General features: G+C 40.6%; 1 protein-coding gene across 1 annotated transcript in view; it reads left to right on the top strand.

Moving 5' to 3' along the window:
* dgki (diacylglycerol kinase, iota) overlaps positions 1–21,809 on the top strand; it is a 65,530-nt gene extending 43,721 nt beyond the window's left edge. The window contains exons 17-34 of the mRNA XM_071920569.2: positions 911–973; positions 1,617–1,690; positions 1,927–2,038; positions 2,277–2,363; positions 3,120–3,232; positions 4,255–4,317; positions 6,426–6,526; positions 6,644–6,723; positions 6,986–7,030; positions 7,923–7,992; positions 8,828–8,868; positions 9,009–9,133; positions 9,429–9,454; positions 13,113–13,150; positions 13,633–13,753; positions 14,885–14,921; positions 15,208–15,307; positions 16,545–21,809. Coding sequence (XP_071776670.2) covers positions 911–973; positions 1,617–1,690; positions 1,927–2,038; positions 2,277–2,363; positions 3,120–3,232; positions 4,255–4,317; positions 6,426–6,526; positions 6,644–6,723; positions 6,986–7,030; positions 7,923–7,992; positions 8,828–8,868; positions 9,009–9,133; positions 9,429–9,454; positions 13,113–13,150; positions 13,633–13,753; positions 14,885–14,921; positions 15,208–15,307; positions 16,545–16,661 — 1,413 coding nt within the window. The 3' untranslated portion in view covers positions 16,662–21,809. The remainder of the gene's footprint in view (positions 1–910; positions 974–1,616; positions 1,691–1,926; positions 2,039–2,276; positions 2,364–3,119; positions 3,233–4,254; positions 4,318–6,425; positions 6,527–6,643; positions 6,724–6,985; positions 7,031–7,922; positions 7,993–8,827; positions 8,869–9,008; positions 9,134–9,428; positions 9,455–13,112; positions 13,151–13,632; positions 13,754–14,884; positions 14,922–15,207; positions 15,308–16,544) is intronic.
* The last annotated feature ends 1,245 nt before the right edge of the window (positions 21,810–23,054 follow it).

The raw sequence follows: 23,054 nt of genomic DNA, 5'->3' as shown, positions 1-23,054 counted from the left end.
ATTCAAGTTCTGCCTGAATGAAGGGAGACAGGGAAGCGCATTAGGGATGGAAGTGGGAGTGAAGGAGAGAAAGTGAAGAGAGGGATGGAGGAGGGAAGGAGATGCAGTAATGGGGGAAGAGAGAGATGGGAGGAGGAGAGGAGAGAAAGGACTGAAAGATTGAGGAGCTGGAAGAGATGAGACGAAGAGATTGGGAGGAGGGAGGGCGGATGAAGGGAAAAGAGAAAGAGAAATAACTACTTTCATAAGAGGGAGGGAGGTTAAGATTAAATAGGGTGGGTATCCAAGGTTCCTTTAAAAGTCTTAAAAAGTCTTAAATTATCTAAATTTAAGGCTTTAAAAATGATTCAAATGTCTTAAATACAGTTATTATTTTTCACCATGCAATGACAAGTTTCTTTGCACTGCATTTCCATTCTTAGTTTAATCCATAACAGGATTAGTAGTACAATCTGCATCCTATCTGCTTTACTAAACACAGTTGGACTTCATGTTCCGCCACAATTAATTTCCTATTGTCTTTTTTTTTATACTGCCCATTTATAGTTTCAGAACTTTCATTAGCTATGTTTAATTGGAAATTCACCGGTTTTGCCAGCTTTGTTTCTTTATTTTGGATTTTAATTGGTCTGTGATTCGAATCTAAAGCATTAAACGGGTCTTATAAAGTCTTAAATCTGGCGTTCTGAAACCTGCAGATAGCCTGTGAAGAATGGGAGAGGGAAGGAGGGAAGGGACGGGTGGGAGGAGGAGAGGAAGCAAGGAGGGGAGTGATCTCTTTTTAATGAGGGAAATGTAATGAACTGTAATTCTGTTTGACTGGGGTCTTTTCTGTGGTTATGCACAGTGTATTTATTTCTGTGTGTTTCTCTGTGTGTGTGTGTGTGTGTGTGTGTGTGTGTCTGAGCAGGCCGCGTTCTCAGATTTCCTCCAGAGAAGCTCCAGGGATTTGTCCAAGCATGTCAGAGTGGTGGTGAGCGTCAACACACACTCTCTCCGTCTCTGTCACTGTCAGTGTGGACATGTCGGGGCAGCAGGACGGGCCCCACACACCTCAGTATGGGAGGATTTGTGTTGTTGATTAAGCTTGGGCGATGGACGAATACATCAGGGATCGGCGTTGGACTGAATCCACTGCCGGTGGAAATTACCTCGCCGATGTTTTGCCAGTTTAAATGACCTTAATATTTGGTCATTTACGATGTAGCCTTGTGCTAGACACCGAAATGGAAGCAATGCAGGGACAGAAATGATACTCAGGTTGATTTAAAATTTAATTAGAGCCTAAATACAGCCAACAATTCCCAGAGCCTTCCTCAGGTTGTGCTGGTTTTGGCCTCTGCTTCCCCATTTGATTGTCTTGTGCTGCTGCCTCCTTCTGGGAATGCAGCATGACCTGACACTTGCTCATCCGTTTTTTTTTTTCTTGACTGCGAGGACTCACACTATCATTTCAAATGTAAAAATGTCCCTTCCTTGTATATGTAAAAGTTGCATTTCAATTCAAGTCATCACACCGACACCATGCACACTGTCTGCCCCCTGGTGGTTCCTGTACCTCACTTTATGAACCACTAATTTCTCTCTCTTTCTTTTTCTCTCTCTCTCTTTTTCAGTGTGATGGTACAGATCTAACTCCTAAGATCCAGGAGCTGAAATTCCAGTGCATTGTGTTTCTAAACATTCCGAGGTGGGTGAACATACAGAGCCACTGATACTGTAGAAGTGACTTTATTTCAACAGCTTTACTGAAGAAAAGAAAGGAAATCAACAAACTGATATATGGGTCTAACCCTAGTTAAAACCATTCAATTTCTTGGTTAGCTGTGCCTGTGCTGTCACCAGCGGTTCATCATGGAGTGGTGACATCTGCAATTATGTGATGGTATGCCATGACTTTAGTGGTGTGTGTGTGTGTTTGTGTAGGTACTGTGCTGGCACCATGCCATGGGGGAACACGGGCGACCACCGGGACTTCGAACCGCAGCGCCACGACGACGGCTGCATCGAGGTCATCGGCTTCACCATGGCCTCACTGGTGAGAGAGGGGAAAGAATAGAAAGAGAGAGAGAGAGAAAGAAAAATAAAGGAGTCAGAGTAAGATAGAAAGGGGAGAGGAAGAACAGAGAAGGGGGAGGAACAGGGGGAAGGATAAGGATAATACAAAATTAAACAAAGGGAATGAGGAAGAGAGACAGGCAGAACAAGAAGAAGGAACAAAGTTGTGTGTCCTCCTGTTGTTAATCCCTGCTGTGAATTCCCCTCCTGTCCACCAGGCAGCGCTGCAGGTGGGCGGTCATGGAGAAAGGCTGCACCAGTGCAGAGAAGTCGTCCTCACTACCTTCAAGACCGTACCTGTTCAAGTGAGTACACACACTCACGTGTCACTACCACTCTCCCTGCTGCCAAGTTATTCATTTATATATTACACAGCTTATATTCAGGGTGTGCACTGTATTCACATTACCAGAGAAGGCCATACATGTATGTGTGTAAGTGTGCAGACCGGAAATAAATGGGATCGTCAAGCAGGGGACAAGTACACAAAAAAGTCCATACTACAGAATCTGACATTAAATATATTAATGAATATTACAGTCTGTTAAGCTATTTCAGAATGTATATTTATGTATAATGTAACATGGGATGAGCACATACATTTTAAATTGTCATTAAATATTCATATATTCATGAATAATGTATGTATCCTGGGATATTTTAAAAAATACTCTTTGACAATATATCCTGGGATATATAAAAAAAACATATTTCTATGTAAATACATGAAGAACATTTATGAAAGTGACTTTTTTGTAATATTGACATACATTTCCTGTATATACTATACATATATTGTATGTACATACATGATAAAAGATAGAAGTTTTTTCCTGCCCTTTTCATGTGTAACCTTGGCATTATAATGTATTTTAGAGTAAAATATTTCACTTTCCTAAAACACACTCTATAAGTAAAGAAAACCAGAATCTATTATATGCTATGTTCTGTTTGACTATGGGTTGTGTCCTTCTAAGAGTGATGCTTGTGTGTGTTGCGTGTGTTAATGGTGTGTGCGTGTGTGTGTGTGTGTGTGTGTATGTGCGTGTGTGTGTATGTAGGTGGACGGTGAGCCCTGTCGGCTGGCTCCCTCCACTCTCCGCATCTCCCTCCGAAATCAGGCCAACATGGTCCAGAAGAGCAAGAGACGCACCTCTGTACCCCTGCTCAATGAGTGAGTCACACACACACACGCACACATACACACACACCCAGGAAGTAGGCCAGCAGTGTTTTAAATGCCTGGGTTACACTGAGTGAGTCACACAATCTGTTTAGCAGGAGCTGACATTCACTCCTCTAAATGTCCTACATCTCTCTACAGCTCACCAGTCCAAAAACGTGGGAACGATACATATCTCAAATTAATCAACAGCATGATGTCTATTTACACAATACCATATAATATTTTTTTTCCTGCGGCAACTCCCTGGCCCCATCTGCACCGCATGATGGCGAAGAAAAAGAATACAATTTGAAAAGTCCAACAATTTCTTTCAGTTGTTGCCTGCTGTATAAACTTCTACAATGTTAACGTGTTGCTACTAGCTGTTGTCTGCCTCCTCCATCCCTGCAACACTAATATTTATTTGTGTATATCTGTGTATCTATTTCAGCTAGCTCTATGTGTGCGATAATCTGTAAGCTACGGTACTGCTATGTGTGTGTGTGTGTGAGAGAGAGAGAGAGAGAGAGAGAGAGAGAGAGAGAGATATACTTGCTGTAGCTGCAGTTACTAGTGTCTTTGCTCGATGTACTGCTATGTTACTGTACTCTATGCTATCTATATGTGTGTGTCTACTTACCTATGGGCTTTTCTCCGTCTGTCTCTCCTCCTGTCCCTCCTCTCCCTGTTTGTCTTCCATTCCTTTCATTCTTCTTTCTTTTCTCCCCCAAAACACATCCGCAACGTTTCCAATAATGTATTCCTTTTGTTTGTTTACCTCTCCTCTCCTCTCCCTCTCCTCTCTCTCTTTCCTCTCCTCTCCTCTCCTCTCCTCTCCTCTCCCTCTCCTCTCCTCTCCTCTCCTCTGCTCTCCTCTCTCTTTCCTCTCCTCTCCTCTCCTCTCCTCTCTCTTTCCTCTCCTCTCCTTCTCTCATTTCTTCTCCCCTTTGTCATACGTTCCTCCTCTCTCCTCCTCTCCCCTCCCCTGTGTGTGTGTGTGTGTGTGTGTGTGCGTGCGTGTGCGGCCGTAGTATTCAGAAGGTGTGTGCAGCCGATCTGCGCCGCCTCTCTGCTCCCCCCGACTCCTTCTCTGTGTAAGTACCTCAGCCCTCTGTCTGTATGTGTGTGTGTGTGTGTGAAAGAGAGTTAGTGATGTTGTGTCATGTTGTGTCCAGGGTTAGACCAATATATCGACTTTATGTTGTTAAAAATCAGATCTGGTCCAGTCAGTGTCGTCCTCCAATATGATGCAGTTTGATGGATTACATATTCATTGTAGAATTGATCAATACTACACTGGTTGTCTATGGAAAGCCCTTAAAGGAATAGTTCACCCAAAAATAAAAATTCTGTCATCATCTACTCACCCTCATGCCAAATGAAACACAGGTGAAATTTGTTAGTCCATATAACACACAGGGAGGTTGCCAGCACAACTTCGTAGCAGCCTTCTCCAAAACAACTGAAGTCAATGGGGACATGTTCTTTAGAGTTCCAAAACAAAAACAGCCAAACAATCACACTGTGAATAGAAAGACCTATACACCATTATTTGTTGCAAAGCAATCAGCTGTAGTTAAGATTTGCACTAAATTATGGTGTAAATATAGGTCTTTTTGGAACTCTGAAGAACTGGTCCCCACTGACTTCAGTTGTTTTGGAGAAGGCTGCTATGGAGTTGTGCTGGCAACCTCCCTGTGTGTTATATGGACAAACTTCACCTGTGTTTCAACTGGCATGACGGTGAGTAGATGATGACAAAATTTTCATTTTTGGGTGACCTATTCCTTTAACCTGAATCAAATTTTGAGACTTTCTGATGTATGAATATGTTAATTATGATTATCCTGAGGTCTAATGGAGAGTTTTAGTGTCCCATGATGGTCTAAATGCTGTTTCAGAGGCTTTTCCACCCTGACAAGAATACAGTTCTGGGGGAAACATTAAATACATTTTAGATTTTTGTATGTTTTTTGTATGAAAATAATCACATTTAATGATTGATTGATGAATATCAGTACAAAATCGCATATTGGTCAAACCCTAGTTGTGTCGTGTTGAGTGTGTGTTTTTGTTGTGCGTAAGAAGTAAGTGCAGAGAGAGAGAGAGAGAGAGAGAGAGAGAGAGTGTATGGCAGCATGCTGAAGCCTTCTCACTTCTCAATGTGCTTCTGCCTCTTGTCTCTGTCTGTGTTTCACCCGACGTTCTCCCTTTACCCTTAACTTTACCCTGAGCTGTACACTTTTTACCCGCACCAATCCTTTTGCGTTCACTTGATGTCGAACTCCCCCCCCCCCCCCCCCCCCCCCGCAGCCATTTTGCAATCACAATATTGCATCATGTTTAATTCAAATGAGGACTCCAAGTGGTGCCAAGAGAAAACAACTTACTATCATTTAAAATCCTTTCAATTACTTTGACTTTCTGGGGTAAGACAGGCAGGGTTTGGACTCACGGAGCAATCTGATTGGCTATATTGAACTCAACAGTGGTCAAACAATTGCTTAGAAGTAATTGAATTAATTTTAAATACTAATTATGATTATTATTTGATAGTAGGTCAGGCCACAATATGCAGGTAAGATTTTGAGGCTGGGTAGATGGGCGATTTTGCGAACAGTAACTGTATGACCAGCAGTATTTTGACATTGTGCTTTTGTTCATCATCGATTTTGTCCCTTCATCTACCTCCATCCATGCTTAAGGCAATATTGCCCATTGACATTGCTTCAAAATGGCCTCCTTCAAACTCAAACTAGAGAATCAGAGTCGTCTTGCAGGAGGATAGCAGAGCCCTATATCTTAAAGAGATGTGCTACTGGTGGAAGCTTTCATAACTTCAGAAATGTTCAAACATTTTTAAACCTCTGCTGATGAAGTCAAGAGTCTTTTCAGTGGTGCAACTCGTTTAGATATACAGCTCTAGAGGATGTTGACCATTTAGCCAAAAGCCTGTTTCTGTGGAGAGATTGGATGTGATTATGATGAGAAAGCTGTTATTTGGTTTGTGACGTGTGTCTGGGTGTGTATGTGTGTGTGTGTATGTATGTGGGTGTATGTGTGTATGCATGCTTGTATGCGCATGTGTGTCCTTACCTTTGTATGTTTGTGTATGTCTGGGCTGTGTGCTTGCTTGTGTGGTTGTGTGGGTGTTTTTGTGTGTGTGTGTGTGTGTGCGCACGTGTGCGTGTGTGTTTTCCAGTCCTCACGCAGTTCCAGATCGTCTGCGTCTCAGAGTGAACCGGATCAGCCTCCAGGAGTACGACAGACTGCAGTACGACAAAGAACGACTACGAGACATCTGTAAGATTCTGTGTGTGTGTGTGTGTGTGTGTGTGTTATGAAACCGATATGACAGGATCACTATTAACATCATACAGGTATAAGCTGACTGTGTGTGTGTGTGTGTGTGTATTCCAGCCATCCCAGTGGGCATTGTGGTAGTGAGGGGGGACTGTGACCTGGAGACCTGCAGACTTTACATTGACAGACTACAAGAGGTGAGTCATCATCTTCAACGTCATCATCATCTTCATCTCCTTCTTCCTCCTCCTCCTCTTCTTCTGCTTCCTCCTCTTCATCATCATTATTTTATGATGCACGTTGCATCCCTCATGCTCAGTCATGCATAGTGGGATGTTGCATTAAACAAGTGTGCGTCTCCTGTGGGAAACATTCACTAACCAAGTTAACACCAATGTGTTTTGTTGGAGATGCCTTGACTGTGTATTAACCTTGAAACCTGTCTGCTGTGCTTGATAGGATTTACACCAGGCTCCATCTACTGGCCACAGAGTGCACTATCAGGTAGAGAATGTCTGAGTGTCTGTCTGCAGGAAGGCCCTCTCTGGATTTATACTAGGGTTCGACCAATATGGGTTTTTGAAAGCTGACATTTTTTAATTGATGCTACTGATAGCTGACATATTCAGTGGCTTTAAATTTGACAATTTTCATGCCAAAAAATCTAAATAATTACAAAGATTCAGTGTTTCCCCCAGACTGTTATTCTTAACACAGTAGACAAGCTTCTGAAACAGCATTTAGACCATCATGTGATACTAATGATATTGTTTTAAGTGCATTTGCAGTTCCTTAAAGAAGGTTGACCTGCCTATTCAATGGTAGAGGAAGGTCTGGGATATATTGTTGCCTTTAAATTAAGAATTAACCTAGAAAACCCCCCAAATACATGTAAATAAATGAATGAAAAAATAAAATTGCAAGTTTTACAGATTGACACCCCTGAAGCTGTTGATACACCACACCACACTGGAATGATTTCAAAATAATAATAAAAGCATATTCACTAGCTGTGGTCAGGGAAGCAACCTCTGTCATATCAGTGGGGGACGACATGGCTGGCTGATTATTTTTTGATTGTTTTATACAATTTTGTAATAAAAGGCCAATTGTCGGCCTGATATATCAGCAAACTAATATATCAGTCTAACCCTAACTTCTATTACAGTATAAGGTGTGTCATTGTCCTGATTCTCTGTCATGTAATAGATTTTTTTCCTGCTCTCTCTCTGTTTGCCTCTGTCTTGTTTGCTCTTGTTTCGCTTTCTCTCTTTGTCTCTCTCTCTCTTTGGAGTAGTTTTCCCTACGTTTGTGAAATATATACACTTCCTTTTTTGTGCAATGAAGAGATTTTAAAATCCAGACTCTCTGTTTCTGTCTGTTTGTCTGTCTCCAGGATGAGAGTCGAGGCGTCCCCCGGACCAGTTCAACCAGTAGACTCTCTCCCAACTGGAGCTTCCTGGACTGTGAGTGACTGAAACACACACAAAGCACTTTCCCTATCCAAAGACTATCCATATGTGACACGTATTAAGTACTGAGCTCCAGCATTCTGAAGCAGAAAACTAAAATCTAATTAAGGTCTGTTGAAGGGACCTGGTATGAGCCTGCCTAGCAATAAAGACACAATTAGATCAATCAGTTTTTGATAGAAATGATGTAGTACTTATTGGAATTGGAGTTGATGGAATTTTATGCTTTCACATAAATGTCATGATTTTTCCTTCCACTTCGATAGGAGAGAGTAGTTTGCATAGATCCCAAATAGATCCCATTTTCAACTAATTTTGTAGCACAGAAAAAGAAAATGTGCAAAAAGTCAAGGAGCCTGAATACTTCACCACTGTAAATATGACTCTTGATCAAAAGTATGCAAAAACTAGAGATTATGTAAATAAACAGGGAGGATGGGGCAAAGTGGGTAAAGCACTCAGATTCCCATCCAAAGTACATCTTTTTAGCAAATCTGTTTTGTATTTTTGTCATGATTTTAGCCAAGTCCACCTTTACATATCTGCCTGTCTCTGCCGTCAGCAGACTGTAAAATGGTGGGACCTGATGAAAGGAATAAAGAGACGGGTAGCAATACCTAGATAGTTCATCCAATTCAACTTTATTGTCTTTCCACCTCACTGAAGTGCACAGTGAAACCAAAAAGCTTTTTCTAGGGGTTACAGTGCATTTCAAACAAGAGGAAAAATGAGATAAAACAAAACAAAACAAATCACCCTTACATATCGATGAAGTGCATCACTGACTGTACAGTGAACTGACATCCAGTACTATCTGTTGTCTCCACAGCCACATCAGCCGACCGCTTCTACCGCATTGACAAGGCTCAGGTAGGGGACGCTCTGCTCCATAGATTTTGTTAGTACTACAGCGAAAATAATGCCACAGGACTGATTTGCGTTAAACCGATATATTGGGCCCTTATCTGCTTGTGTACTGTGTGTGTGTGTGTGTGTGTGTGTGTGTGCAGGAACACCTCCACTTTGTGACGGAGATCTGTCAGGATGAGGTGTTTATCCTGGACCACGAGGGACCAACGGTGGGCCAGGGCTCGTCCACTGGGATGCCCGACCTGGTGGTGGAACCTACAGCTGGGTAAGAGAGCGCACACACGCAATAGATACTGGACACACACACACATAGATACGCACACCTCATACTCAGAAAGATAGATGGACAGATGCATACACACAAATGTAGACGGATACATCGATATTCATGCGCTCATGCACACATAACTCATAATTACATATGAACCACATGTACTTTATACATTTTTAAAGTCTATACTCCATTTCTTGCATAAGTTAGGCTATTAGTTACATTAGTTACATAAATACTATTTGTTACATGATTCAGTAAAATATCTCTCTTTAATTTCTCTCTCCAGTGCTCCATTGACTTCTGAGGAACAAGGTAGAATACACACACACACACACACACACACACACACTTTTAACTTCCTTTCAATTTAAAAATGTATAAAATGTAAATGTTTCCCTGTGAATAAGTACCTTCTTTCTGACATGTACAGTTGTAGATGGTTTGTACTTTCAAAACAGGTTTCAGTTCCTTAAATCATCACTTCTATATGTCTGGGGATTATTACAATGCTTTCCTCTCACCATCTGCAGGGACTTGTTTTGGAAAAGGCTGTTGCACAATGCGGTCGCTTCTTCATGAGTCAGTCGTAAACCCCTAAGATCCCCACATGGTTCCGCCTGAGTAACTAGCTAGCGGGACTCTCCAAAGCATTTAATTGCACCCCACCCTAAAACAGAACTCGTGCTTTTCGTCTTTGATAGTTACTCATGTTCACTTGTCCTAATGTGTGCGTGTGTGTTCACTTTCAGTTTGGTGTGTACATAACTGTATACTGCCCTACAAAGACAAACAACACTACAGTATCTACTGGACACGTAAATGATACTAAATGATATACAGTCCGCACCTCAGGGTATCTGACCATCCTTAAAATGTCTCAAAATTCTGAAAAAAGTCATAAATTTAAGGCCATAAAAGCTTTTAGCATGTCTTAAATAAAGTTATTTGTTTCAGCAGGATTAGCAGTACAATTTGACTTTCCCTGACTGTCCCTTAACAATGAATTTCCTGTCATCCTTTTTCTTATACTGCCCATTTATAATCTCGGAACTTTCATTAGCTGTGTTCAATAGGAAATAGGCTAGCTATGCCAGTTTTGTTTCTTTATTTTGGTTTTTAAATTGGTCTTAAATTCAATTCAGAAAAGCTTTAAAAAGGTCTCAAAAAGTCATTGTGAAACCTGCAGATACCCTGACATCTGCACCACTAAGACTTTTGTCGGAAGCAGGAGCTGAAGTCATTTTTCTCAGCTTCATTAACCATGCAGTTACTGGTCTTTCACCACAGGCCTTGAAAATCCTTGAAAGTTTCTGAATTTGAGGAAAATAAAATAAGACCTTAAAAGTTTTTGAAAATGCTGACCTTGAAAGTACTTGATTTAAAAAAATAAAATAAATAAATAAATAAATAAATGTATATATATGTACATATATATATATATATATATATATATATATATATATATATATATATACATACCATCCACTTTCTTCAGTATCACACAGTAGCACACACTTCACACTTCCATCTTAAGGAAAACCCCAGGATGGAGGTTTAAAATGAAGGTTTTCACCATGACACTCTATGATGTCTCATTTTGACCAATGACCCCAAAACATGCCAATTTTAAGTCCTTTCATTTCAAACAAGGCCTTGAAAGCCATTGAATCTGGTGTCCAAGTAAGTGTTGAAACCCTGTCTTTGGCTTTGTAGGGCAGTGTAAGAGTTGATAAATATTGGCTGAACTTTGAGTCACCAGTCTATATGTAACCCCAGTCCCATGTAGCTAGGAAATATTGACTAATTGGGGTGTTGTAGTACAGTGGGACGGGGCCTGAGTTCGTCTAAAGATGGCGCTACCTGTGATAACTGTGATAGTGAAATAAAATAACTTGGCGGTGCCTCCAACAACTTTTAAGAAGTAAACACAAAATTTGGTACTTCCCCTTTAAATAATAAAAGTTCACTTTAACCTAATTTATATTTATCCAAATAGTTTTACCCTTATAATTACAACACAGGATTTAGTTGAAACAATCAGAAATATTTATTACACAGTTAATAATTGGATTTAGAAATTAGTTAACCAGTTCACTGTTGACCTTTAAGTATGCATGTATAACAGTATTCAAAACTCTCATATAATGCACTGGAAGGTTTGATACACAAATGACCACGGTTAAACCCACTGAGAGAATGTAAAATCAAAGTGACCAGGTCAATTCAAATGTCCACAGCCCACACTCACACACACATACACACAGGGCTATTAAATGTAAACGAAAATAAAAACGTTGCAGGCCCGTTCGATGCTTGGGAGCGTGGAGGCCAGAAACGAATGGCCACTTCACTGGGTTTTAACCAGCACAAACAAAAAAGCACGTGCAATGTGTTAGTGTACTCACGAATCCTCACAGTCAGAGATGGAGATGGGGGGAAAAGGGGCAAAGGCAAGGTGCAGTTTCAGCGGCAAGGGGGCGGAGCGTGCAGCAACACGGTGCGGAGAAACCACGCTCAAGTACAGCAGCTACAGTCTCTCTCCACGGTCCAGGGCTCTCCCGGTCCTCACTCTCTCCCTCTTATGGCAAATGTCCGGTCCTGAATCATACAATTCCTCTTAGTAAATAAGCTACAGGCCTATTCATGGCGAAAAACCCCACATAACGTATCACACGAATTAGCAATTGCTAACTACAATGCAGAATAAACAGTGTGAAGGCCTATGAGGAGGCTAAGCTAAAGGCTAGCGGCGATTAGCAACTCGGCTCGTTTATACACGTTACAAATAAACAATAGCACCGAGCACATTAAAACACATGAATTTACCTCTGGCATCTTCACAGAGTTCACACACATCGACCACAGGACGACTCTCCGTCAGTCTTGGAAGTTAGGAGTGTTTTTACTTTTACAGTTTACAGCTATCCAACTCGGACGCCGATAAAAGCAGGCTCTGCTACCGCTAACTTTGCTGCGGCACGTGGGTGACGCGAAGTCCCTCCTACCTGAGCAAGGTGAGGACAGGATTGGCTCTACAGACATACAAAGATGGGAGAATAAAATAAAAGATGCTTCACTACCCCACAACAATCGAGGTCTCCTTGTGCTGACGTTACCCATGAATGATTTTTAAGATAACACCACTCTTTTATCTCTGACTTGTGACTGTATATAACATGACTGTTTAACATTTTATAATTCAACATTTTTAACATATTTACACTTCATGAACTATTATGTATTACCAACACAAACATTTTAATATCTGTATATGAATGAATGAAACTAATAGCCACAGGGCTACATATAAATGGTTCACTAACACACACAGAGGTACATGCAAGGCAAAGCAGAGCCAGGATATATTAGTTTGTTCTGTTGTCAAGAAGTAGTTTTAGACTTGATATTGAGGGCAGTTTGATGGCTCTGAAAATATTCTGCTGCCGGGAAATCTATCTGTCAGACCCAGCCATACTGGACAAACCAGAGCCAGAGGGACAGTAAAGTGAAACAGAAAGCTCCAGAACAGGTGGAAACGCTCCAAGCAGAAAGACCCTGGTTAACCTGGGGAAAGTTAGAGCAACATGGAAAGATCTCCCTTTTCTTTGTCTACTCTCTTCTTTAATCTTTAAATCAACATTTCACTTTGAACATTTTTTCTTGTCAGCATACACACACACACAGAGGCTTGGTTAGTGATGAGTTGGATGGCTTTCTAAACTTATTCGGACTGCGTCATCAGAGCCAGTGGGTGCAGATCACAGGATTACAGCACAAACAAGGCAAAATGTGTGTAGAAGAAGAGGAAGCTACTGTGTTTACAGTTAGAAGAGAAACTCAGAACTCAGATTACTTCAACTGGATTGTCTAACCACTCTTGGCGTGTGTGTGTGTGTGTGTGTGTGTGTGTGTGTGTGTGTGTGTGTGTGTGTGTGTGTGTTTGTTTGTGCGTGTGTGTTTCGTTCCACAGCATTGCTGACAGCTGCCAGTTCTGGGGATCTTTCTTTGGTAATGCACACTTAATTTATTCACACAAACACACACACACATACACACACACACACACACACACACACACACACACACACACACACACACACACCTGTCTGTATGTGCTGCACACCACTGTGACCTATAGACTCACTTAGACAGTCAGTCATACTTGGCTAGTTAATCAACCTCTTACCTTTGCAATTTAAAGTAGTTATTATATATATAATATTATTATAAATATTACTTCTTCTTTTTCTGTTTACCCAGTACACAGTTTGCAGCTGCAGATGAGAGCTTCCTCTGTATTTTCTCAGTCTAAAAAAAGTCAAAATTTTGGTTTTAATGGTTGAACTGCTGTAGTGCTGATGGTAAACATAAAGTGAGGGCAGACAGGATGTTCCGTAACTACATACATTATATTATACATTATAATGAACTGTACCACACTGAGCTTCAATTCAACTTAAGTAACTGGTGTTTTTCCTCCCCCCCCCCAGCTGTCAGAGTGTGTGTGTCGCGGGGTCACTTTGTTGGTTCGGGACTCTCGAGGCTTTTCAGCATTACATATGGCTGCCCAGAACGGACACACAGAGCTGGTCAGCTATATACTGCAACAGGGTGAGTGTGTGTATTATGTTAGAGGGTGCTGTGTGTAGCATTTTATCATCAATAAATCATTACCACATTCATTTCCGCAAACAACCACAAACGAGACCATCGCTGAGAAGATTGACAGCCTCTACACTGTATTTTACATTGTACAGTCCCACCAGGATTTTGCAGAGTTTTTTTGTGATTATTGCGGCTAAAAATGCTTGATTTTGCTGCGGCTTTTCTCAAAAATTGCGATACAATTTGCGCGGTTTTATGTGCTCTTTTTGCGGTAAAATTGCAGGAATTGGGAAAAATTGCAAGCAAAGGAAAAACATTTTTTTTCTCTCACTCTCTCTCTCACTCACACACGCACGCACACACACACACACACACAGCCTCCCCCTATTCTCTCCCACTCTCCGTTTAAGCTATTAACTCTTCCAAGAGCTTGAATTTTGCACTCACCTCGATTCTTGCTGCTTTTGTTTTGTTTTGCACGGTCTATGGCAGTAATTTTTGTTGGCAGGTGAGCTTGTTCATCTTCCACCTGAATGCACGCTGCGATGATGTAAGTTACCACGACACCGAATGCGACAATTGGTCCAAATCACAAGCAGTCTGTTGATTTGGCCATTTCATGCAAAAAAAGTTGTGGCAATTTTGCAAAACTGCAAGCTCTCGCAAATATTGCGGACATTTCTTGAATTTGCGTTAATTATTGCGATCGCAAAATCGCAAGTTCCTGGAGGGTCTGATTGTATGCCGCTGGGTGGGATTTGGCAGGAAATCAGCTGGATTGCCTTAAGGCACAAAACAGAGCTAAAGCTTTCAGAGTTTCTGGCAGCAGAAGATGGTGGAAGGAGTGAAAGACTGATGGAAAAATCTCTTCCAACATGTTTATCATCTTTAGCAGAGGGAAACAGAAAACTTATGACTGAAGAAGCAACATCTTCTTTGTGCTAGGAAGCAACAGGGTTTATGGGAAATGTAGTCTTAATACTGAGAAACAAGCACTAACAATACCACTGGTGTGAGACAGAGGCTACTCCACCATGGTCTCTGAGTAGACTGTAAATTGGGTAAACATGCATTGCATAACACATGCTTCTCACTACAATGTAACCCCATATCTCTTCCTCATGTCTCCCCACTCAGGCTCCAAAGTGCTTCTGGATTTGACCGACAGAGAGAAGTATGTTTAGCTCTGTGTAGGAGGAGTGTATGCTTTCTTATCCTCTTAGTGCTGAAAATAACACTCTAATATAGTGAAAAAAGCATGCAACCCATTATGTACTTGTGGCTTTTATTTGTGTCGCCTTTATCTGTATTTTAGCTCAGTATCATGCATGTAATGTTGATCTGTGGACTGCAACAGTTCATTTGAGACCGTTGTAACAATTTACATGACCTTATAGCTACTGTACCACCGCTTATCTGATCACTGGTGTGTGTGTGTGTGTGTGTGTGTGTGTGTGTAGAGGGGACACTGCCTTGCACAGAGCGGCCTCAGAGAAGCAGCATGCCGTGTGTCGATTGCTGGTGGAGGCTGGGGCTTCCCTCAAAAAGACCAACTTCCAGGTACACACACACACACACACACACACACTTAAACTTTTACTCCTGCTTCCAGTGAGTCCACCAGCCAGATGATTCATGCCAGAGAGCAGCATGACACTGTTAATGATCTACTGACGAATTTACCAGTTTACAGATTACAGTTCTACTGCTGTTGAAACCAGGGTGCGGCTGACTTCATTTCTTCATCTCTACTTCCAGTGTGTGAAACATTTGCACCACATTCTTAATATTCAGGGTGTTTGAAAATTCTTTAAATGTCTCAAGGCTTTGAAAGGTCTTGAATACAGTTAATTATAGTATTTTAAGTCTTAAAATAAAAATTATTTCACTGTTTCTAGTGAGAAATCAGCTCATGCTTATACAGTATATTCCCATAGGTCTACAGTTGTTTTCATTTTCACATTTATTTCAATTGTGAAATTGGTCTCATATTTCAACTTGTTAAGTGTTAAACTTGCTGAGCCTGATATTGAAGTGCTCAGTTGTGTGGACTTCCCCCCTTTATGACTGAAGTCGCTTTAATAGGTGAAATCAATAACAGATCATAGGTTGGTGATGAAAGCTTGAACAAGGAACAGGACAGAGTCCCTGGTGAGGAAAAGTCTGAGTCAACAACATCTTGATAACATTGCAAAATACAGTATTTGTTCTCTACTTACTGACTCTGGGAGAAAGTTGCTCATGTTCACAAATCTTGTGAGTCATATTTTCCATGTGAGGCTTGTTGACTCAGTAATTCCGACCAGGTACTGTACAGGAGGCCTTCTGCAGGAAACACACAGAATTATGGGATGCATGACACAATACCATCTGCCAAAGGGTAGAAATACCAATTAGTCTCATTATGTGCCACTGAGTAGCTCTTTTCTATACTTTTGTAAAGTATAGTAATAGTAATTTTACTTTTGATTTGACTGAATTTTTGCCTTTGATAACAGTACAAAGTTTATCATCTCTCCATAAGCATTACACCAAAAACTGGCCAGTTGCAATCGTGCTGACGAATCAGATCGATTAACGCTTTAGTTTGTTTATGTGCTTTATTTAATGTTTGCTTCTGAATTTCAATTACCAGCCCAGTTACACCGAATAAGCAAGATTACCAAACACTTGTGATTGAGAAAACAAGACGATGGTATTTCAACATATTTCTCTCTTTGTTTGTCTGTGTCTGTGTGTGTGTGTGTGTGTGTGTGTGTGTGTGTGTGTGTGTGTGTGTGTGTGTGTGTGTAACCAGGGGAAGACGCCAGCGGACTACGCCCAGGCCGAGGGAGACTTGGAGCTGGCCGCCTACCTGAGCCCCCAACAACACACACTGTCTGTCACTAACGAAGACCTGGAGACTGCCGTCTGAGACACGAGCACACACACTCAAACACACTCACTCTGTCTCTCTTGACTCTGCACACACTTGTAGTGGAGAAGAAGCTCGGAGAGAAAAGCAGGATGGGTAAAAAAAAGAACAGAGTCTCCATGATCTCTACAGACGGAGGGATGAGTCTGTGGATAGAGGGATGACTGGCCAGACAAAACGGAGGAGTGAACTGCTTCAGGTTACAGCAGCACTGCAGTGGAGAGAATGTTTCATTGGTCGACTATTTATTTGTATTTATTTATTCATATTCTATTTATTGGTTGGTTGTACTGATTGGCTGAGTGACTGATTGTAGGAGAGTTAAGGGTTCAGGCTGCAAGTGCACTTTGATCAGCCGTCATGGGTCGAGAGTTCACCTGTTAAACTGAATGATGAAATTTAGTCTGTCATCCTGTAGGGGACTCATTTTGGGTCGCAAACCATAGCTTAAGAAACTAGGGGTCATTGGGTTTACTCGGTAAGAGGTCTAGTGTTGGAACCCAGTTGAAAAAGAGTTGAAATTCAGCGGAAACCCAGTTGAAAGTGGGTTGAAAAGCACTGAAAAACAGTTGAAAATGGTGAAAATAACGTAAAAGCCCATTTGAAAACTGATTGAAATAGTGTAGATTTGTATGTTTACCCCACAACACCTTTGTGGATTTCTGACATGTGCCAAAGACATTGCTCTGATGCAGTGTCACATCTAGTCCACATCTTTAACGATGTCCCCGCCATCTATCACAATGGTCTTCAAACTCTGTTCACATTTGCAGAAATCCCCACTACCTACTTATTTAACTATGTAATAAAACGTACCTAGTTATTTAGCGATAAGCCTGTTATCTTATGCTGTTTTATTCAGCATACCTGAGATTACAGAATCATGGGAGGGTAATGGCAACATAAAGCCAACAACTTTGGATATCGATTTTTCCTTAATAATTTGAGTACTGATTTTCCCTATAACTGTATTTGGGCCATTGTTTTACAAAACCATCAGATTTTATGGTTTCCGGTTTGCCAGACTTTTTTAAATAGTACTCAACAACCTATTCTTTCTATTCCATTCCACCATGTCTCAGCCGTCTTGGTAGACAGACAGCAGCAGGGTTTGACCGATATGGGTTGTGAAGGCTGATGCTGGAATTTTTTGGATCGAAGCTGCCGATAGCTGATATTTTGTGCCGATATTACGTGTCTTTAAATTTGACCATTGCCAATGCCAAAAAATTGCAAATATTCAGTGTTTCCCCAGAGTTTTATTCCTGTCCTCTGAAACAACATTTAGACCATCATGGGACACTAAAACTCTCTATTAAAATTTAAATTCATGCATGTACTTGTGTGGAATCTGATCAAAATGTCACATTAGAACCAATTCAGGTTAAGGGCTTCCCCATAGACAACCAGTGTAGTATTGATCAATTCTACAATAAATATGTAATCAATCAAACTGCATCATATCCATCATATCAGAGGTGGACGACACTGACTGGACCAGATCTGATTTTGAATAAAAGACCAATATCGGCCTCATATATTGGCAAACCAACGTATCGGTTTAACCCTAAATCATACTACAGGTGTCCGGAAGAAATCAATAAGCTGAGCCAGTTGGGTTTGGAGGGCAGACCTGGGTGTTTAGAGCATAATCACCCACCAGCTAATTAGCACTGTGCTGTAGTGTTATCACAGCCCACCAGGCGCTCCAGCTGCACTTACACCAACAAACACTCACAACCCCTCCACTCTGTGTGTGTTTGGTACTCCTGACCCGGCAGAAGGCTTTTCACATGCACCTTATGGGCGTGTGTGTGCGCGCACGTGTGTGTGTGTGTGAGTGCGTTGATATACCCTATTCCATATCAATTCTGGATAAGAGGAGAGAATCAGTTCTACTGTAATGGAAAGAGACTCAAGCAGAGGAGAAAGACGCTTCATTCTGCCCTCTGTGCAGCATGTACATAACTATACTGTGTTGTATTCTAATTGTGTGAGCGTGTGTGTTATGTGTACATGGGAGAGCGTGTTTGCATGTGTACCTGTGTGTACGCATGTCTGTGTGTGTGCGTTTGCAGTGTGTGTGTGTGCAGCATTTATCCAAGAAAGAGAGAGAAGAGAAAATCTGAGCCATATTCAATGCAATATGAATGGATGACGTCTTTTTGCATTTCTCTATTTATCGTTTACATTACATTAATGTTTTTAACATAGTCGTCCATTTAGCACCAAGGAGTATTGAATGTGCAATTTTACTACAGTGCTGGTTGGGTATATGATTGTCTTGTTCTTTTTTTCTTTTGTGTGCATGTATGTCAATGGATTGAAGTTAAAAATCCCTGTGAGCTCTTTTGATATAACCTATTGTAAACTAAATTGATACACAGTAGTAACTACATTCCCAAATGGATGTAGGGACACTGATCATTTTAAAGAGTTAGATGTAGCCATTGTAGAAGTCCTTTTTTTTTTTTTTTTACTGCATGCTTCCTGCACTAATTGCTCTCGTCACATGAGGAATTGTTTTGAAAATGACTTTTTTGCTTCTTTCTGCAGCTGCAAAGATACACAGACTGATGACAGTCATTTGTTTTGAGAGGTTTTTTGTAGCCATATGACTTTTCTGATCTTTACAACTTTTAAAGCTGCACTAGGCAAGTTTTTTATGTCGAAAAAACACCCATCTTATCATAAAGTGGGGCTGCAGTGTCCCATCCCTACTAATAGCACAGCAAATTTTCTAGTGTTAATTCATGCTGTTTTTTCAGTGACAATGATTATAACTTTACGAATGTGTATTGGAGCGTTGTTTGTCCACTCATAGAGCTGATGTGGCTCTGAGGCAGCTGTTCAAAACTGTGTTAAATGAAGTGTTAAATTAATTTGCAGTATTGACTTGTAGAAACACTGGTATAGTGTTGATTTGTACACTCTCAGAGTTAAGTTAAGACTGACGACTTTCACAGTTTCACCCAAAGCTCTCACCATAGGCTTTGTTTACATGTTGTTTTGACCAATCGCTAACGTCCTCCCTGGTTACATCCCGCCTCTTTTCAAACCTCTCAGCTGAAGTTTTTCCGCCTGAAAGTAGCTCCTATGAAATGGATTAGCGGATAGAATAAGGTGCTAAGTACGTTTTATTCTTCGACATGTAGACGCCAGAGGTGGGGACTCGAGTCACAGCTTTAATCCCTTGAGACTTGACTTGATGCATGAAGAGAAGACTTGAGACTTGACTTGGGTTCTGGTGACTTGGGACTTGACTTTGATTTGTACTTTGATGACTTGAAAAGGTTTCTAAAGTCTTGACAAAAGATCTTGTGGTTGTGTAAATGACTTAGATTGAAAGTGATGAGATTTGTTCCAGCAGACGACTGAATTTAAATTCTGTTGTCTGAAATTGTATGGAATGATTTAATTTATTGAAGTTGAAACTGATTATAGAAATCAAACTCATGATGCTCTTACCAAGTTTTTATCCTATTAAAACCATATTGCATTGAAAAGTCCTAGATATTTAGTTTTCTTCAAGATATTGATACCGGGCTCTTGATTTGTTCTGACTTGACTTGCTGTTCTACATTTAGACTTGAGACTTGACATTAATGACATGGACTTGACTTGGACTTGACTTGGTAATCTACATTTAGACTTGGGACTTGACTTGAGACCTATGCTTCAAGACTTCAGACTGACTTGGGACGCAAAGTTGACTTGGTCACACCTCTGATAGACGGTCAGTCGGACCTCATGATACTTAAAAAGCTTGATTCTTATCCGCTGCGATCCCCGTTTCACAATTTAGCCGTTTACTGACATCACTTTACAGGATTTCTGGGTATTGAAGTTCATATTTTTCAGACAGGATAGATGAGCCAGAGCGTCGTGATGCAGGACTTCTATGATGGCTACCGCTGTAAACATCCAGCTGAGATTAGGGAATAGAGAAATGTCTTTAGAACGAATTGTCTGTAAATGGTGATCATATTTTCTATGAAGTAACTGTGGTATAAGCTAGGCCCATTCTGAATGACATACACACACACACTTATCACTCTTTCTATTGGTTCTGAGTAGAAACATGACTTTGTATTAACTTGTGTCACTCATCAGCATTGTTTATGCATGGCATTTTCTTACCTCCTTGGGAATACTTTCTAATAATGGCATAAAGAAATGGCATTATTATTGTTGTTTTAACTATTCTTCTTATTAAATTATTATGGTTTTAAATGTTTTATACCTGAGTTTCTGCTTAGGCTGGAGATGTGTTGGGTGTTATTTTTTGGCTTTTGTATATTTTTTTTGTTCTGCTGATGATGATGATGGGATTACTTGAATGTTTGTTTTATTTTATTTTTAATTCTGTAAAAGAAGACGTGACGCTGTAGTTTTTGGCTCTGATATTATTTCTTGTTTGAGTTGTGAATGGTTATTTAGGAAGGGGCGACAGTTCAACCCAAACAAACCAAACACCCACCTGTTACCCAAACTGGCAACCCACTCCCCCTGACCGAGGCTGAGACTTTTTCATGTTAATGTCATGCAAATTTTCACTGCAAAATAATGTGAATTTTATTTTCTTTTGTGACCAATCAGAGGGTTTCCAGCCAGTGTGGAAGCAGTAACAGAGACTGAGTCAGTTTTATTTGAAGGGAGAATTACCCGCTCCTGTTTATTTACCATCAGATAAATAGGAGCAGAGGAAATCTTTGCATCAGACCTGGGTGAAATATTATTTGCACATAACTCTTAGTGTTTGTTTTAACCTACTTGGAGCACCAGTTGGGTGGAGTTTACTGCATCAGGACAGTTCAGACTTTCAGCTACTTTCCTGAGATTGTCTAAACTTTCTGGCACCTAAATAGGCTAAAACAAGCTATAAAAAGGATATTATAAAGACTATTTTACCTAGGTTCATCTTAGTTTTCCGCTTGAACCATCAACCTTGTTCTGAAAAGGTTTTGGTCTTACCAGGTCTTAGGCTGGAATGCTATTAGGGTCAAAAGGTTACTTGGAAATTGTAAACTGATACAAATTACTAATCACCTGTTTACGATTATAAACTCAGTAATGCGATTACTTTTAGTCTCCAACATCCACAGAATACGCAGCTAAACAATCAATTCCAATTTAGAGACTGAAATTTGATTAACGTTGTCATTATTACAGGGTGTGTCAAATTATTTTAGTTCCTATTATCTTACAATCTAAATGCTATTGTCCCTTCAGTTACCTTCTTTTTCATAAGCACCTATAATGTGATAACTGCATGTTTTACAGCGACTGTAACAGATCAGAGTTGAGATTCTTCCTAATCAGATTCCTGTAGTCCCTTTACATGTCATTTACTGCTACACTGAGTGTGTTTACATGTACGTTTGTATTGTTTGGGGGTATTCAAGTTAGCACATGTAACTGCCATATAAAACCTGGATAAGAGCATAACATGATGATGAGAAAGCAGAATATGAGCTAGGATAACCTTTGTTGTCTGTTACCATGTTAATATTCAAAATATTCTGTTTATTATTTGTGAATGGGATATGCAGATTCATGTAACAGCTTGTCCCAGTATGACCAGGATATGAACTATTACCCAGAATGCTGTGTACATGTGAACGCCCTCAGTGTGACAGGAGTGTGTGAGATTTCTCACATGGTCGTGAAGACATACACACCAGTCTTCAGCTATTTGAAGTTCCCACTGTCACAGCTGGGATTCCCAAAAGCATTTTACCACCAAGTCATCTTTTCTCCACAGTGAGTCATACAGCGCTTCCACTCTAATTCAAACAATGTTGATGAAATATTCAACAAGATTGGTTGGGACAGGTTAAGAAGTGTTTCATTCAACCTGATTTAGAGGATCTGGAAGTAATTAGCGTACGTCTCTTGAGTATTTCAGTAGTGGATTACATCACCGATTACAAGTTTACAGAGTAGTATCATCTGCATAATGGATTACAGTTTGAAACCTCTGCTGTTTGCGAGGTCACACAAGGTGCCAGAATGTAGCAACCTTTACTCTGTTGAGGTAGACATACCCAAAGCTGTATATTATACGAGTTCGGCAAACCTAATAAAAATATGTCCAAGTAATTTCTAAGATCTAGACTCACTAAAAATATTTGTGCGGTGTGTACGAATTTTAACCTTTTATTTCGATATGGCCTCCTTCCTCTTTGAACTTACGGAGCAGGTTTGCGTAACTTTGCGTAACGATATGGCTTGGTTCATCTCACATGGGCTGGTTAGTCTCGTGTGGAAGAAGGTCACAGCTGTTTTCCTCAGATTTGAACCGAGGAAGTGAGTGTGCCCCAAGTCACCAAATCAAACAACCAAGCTTGCAGCATTGTGTCATTGTCAGTTCATGGGGAGAGATAAAGTTTT

This window comes from Centroberyx gerrardi, chromosome 24, assembly GCF_048128805.1.
Source record: "Centroberyx gerrardi isolate f3 chromosome 24, fCenGer3.hap1.cur.20231027, whole genome shotgun sequence".
NCBI classification, from domain to species: domain Eukaryota; kingdom Metazoa; phylum Chordata; class Actinopteri; order Beryciformes; family Berycidae; genus Centroberyx; species Centroberyx gerrardi.
Note: the sequence above shows the minus strand (reverse complement) of the source record. Positions and strands in the feature narration are given on the sequence as shown.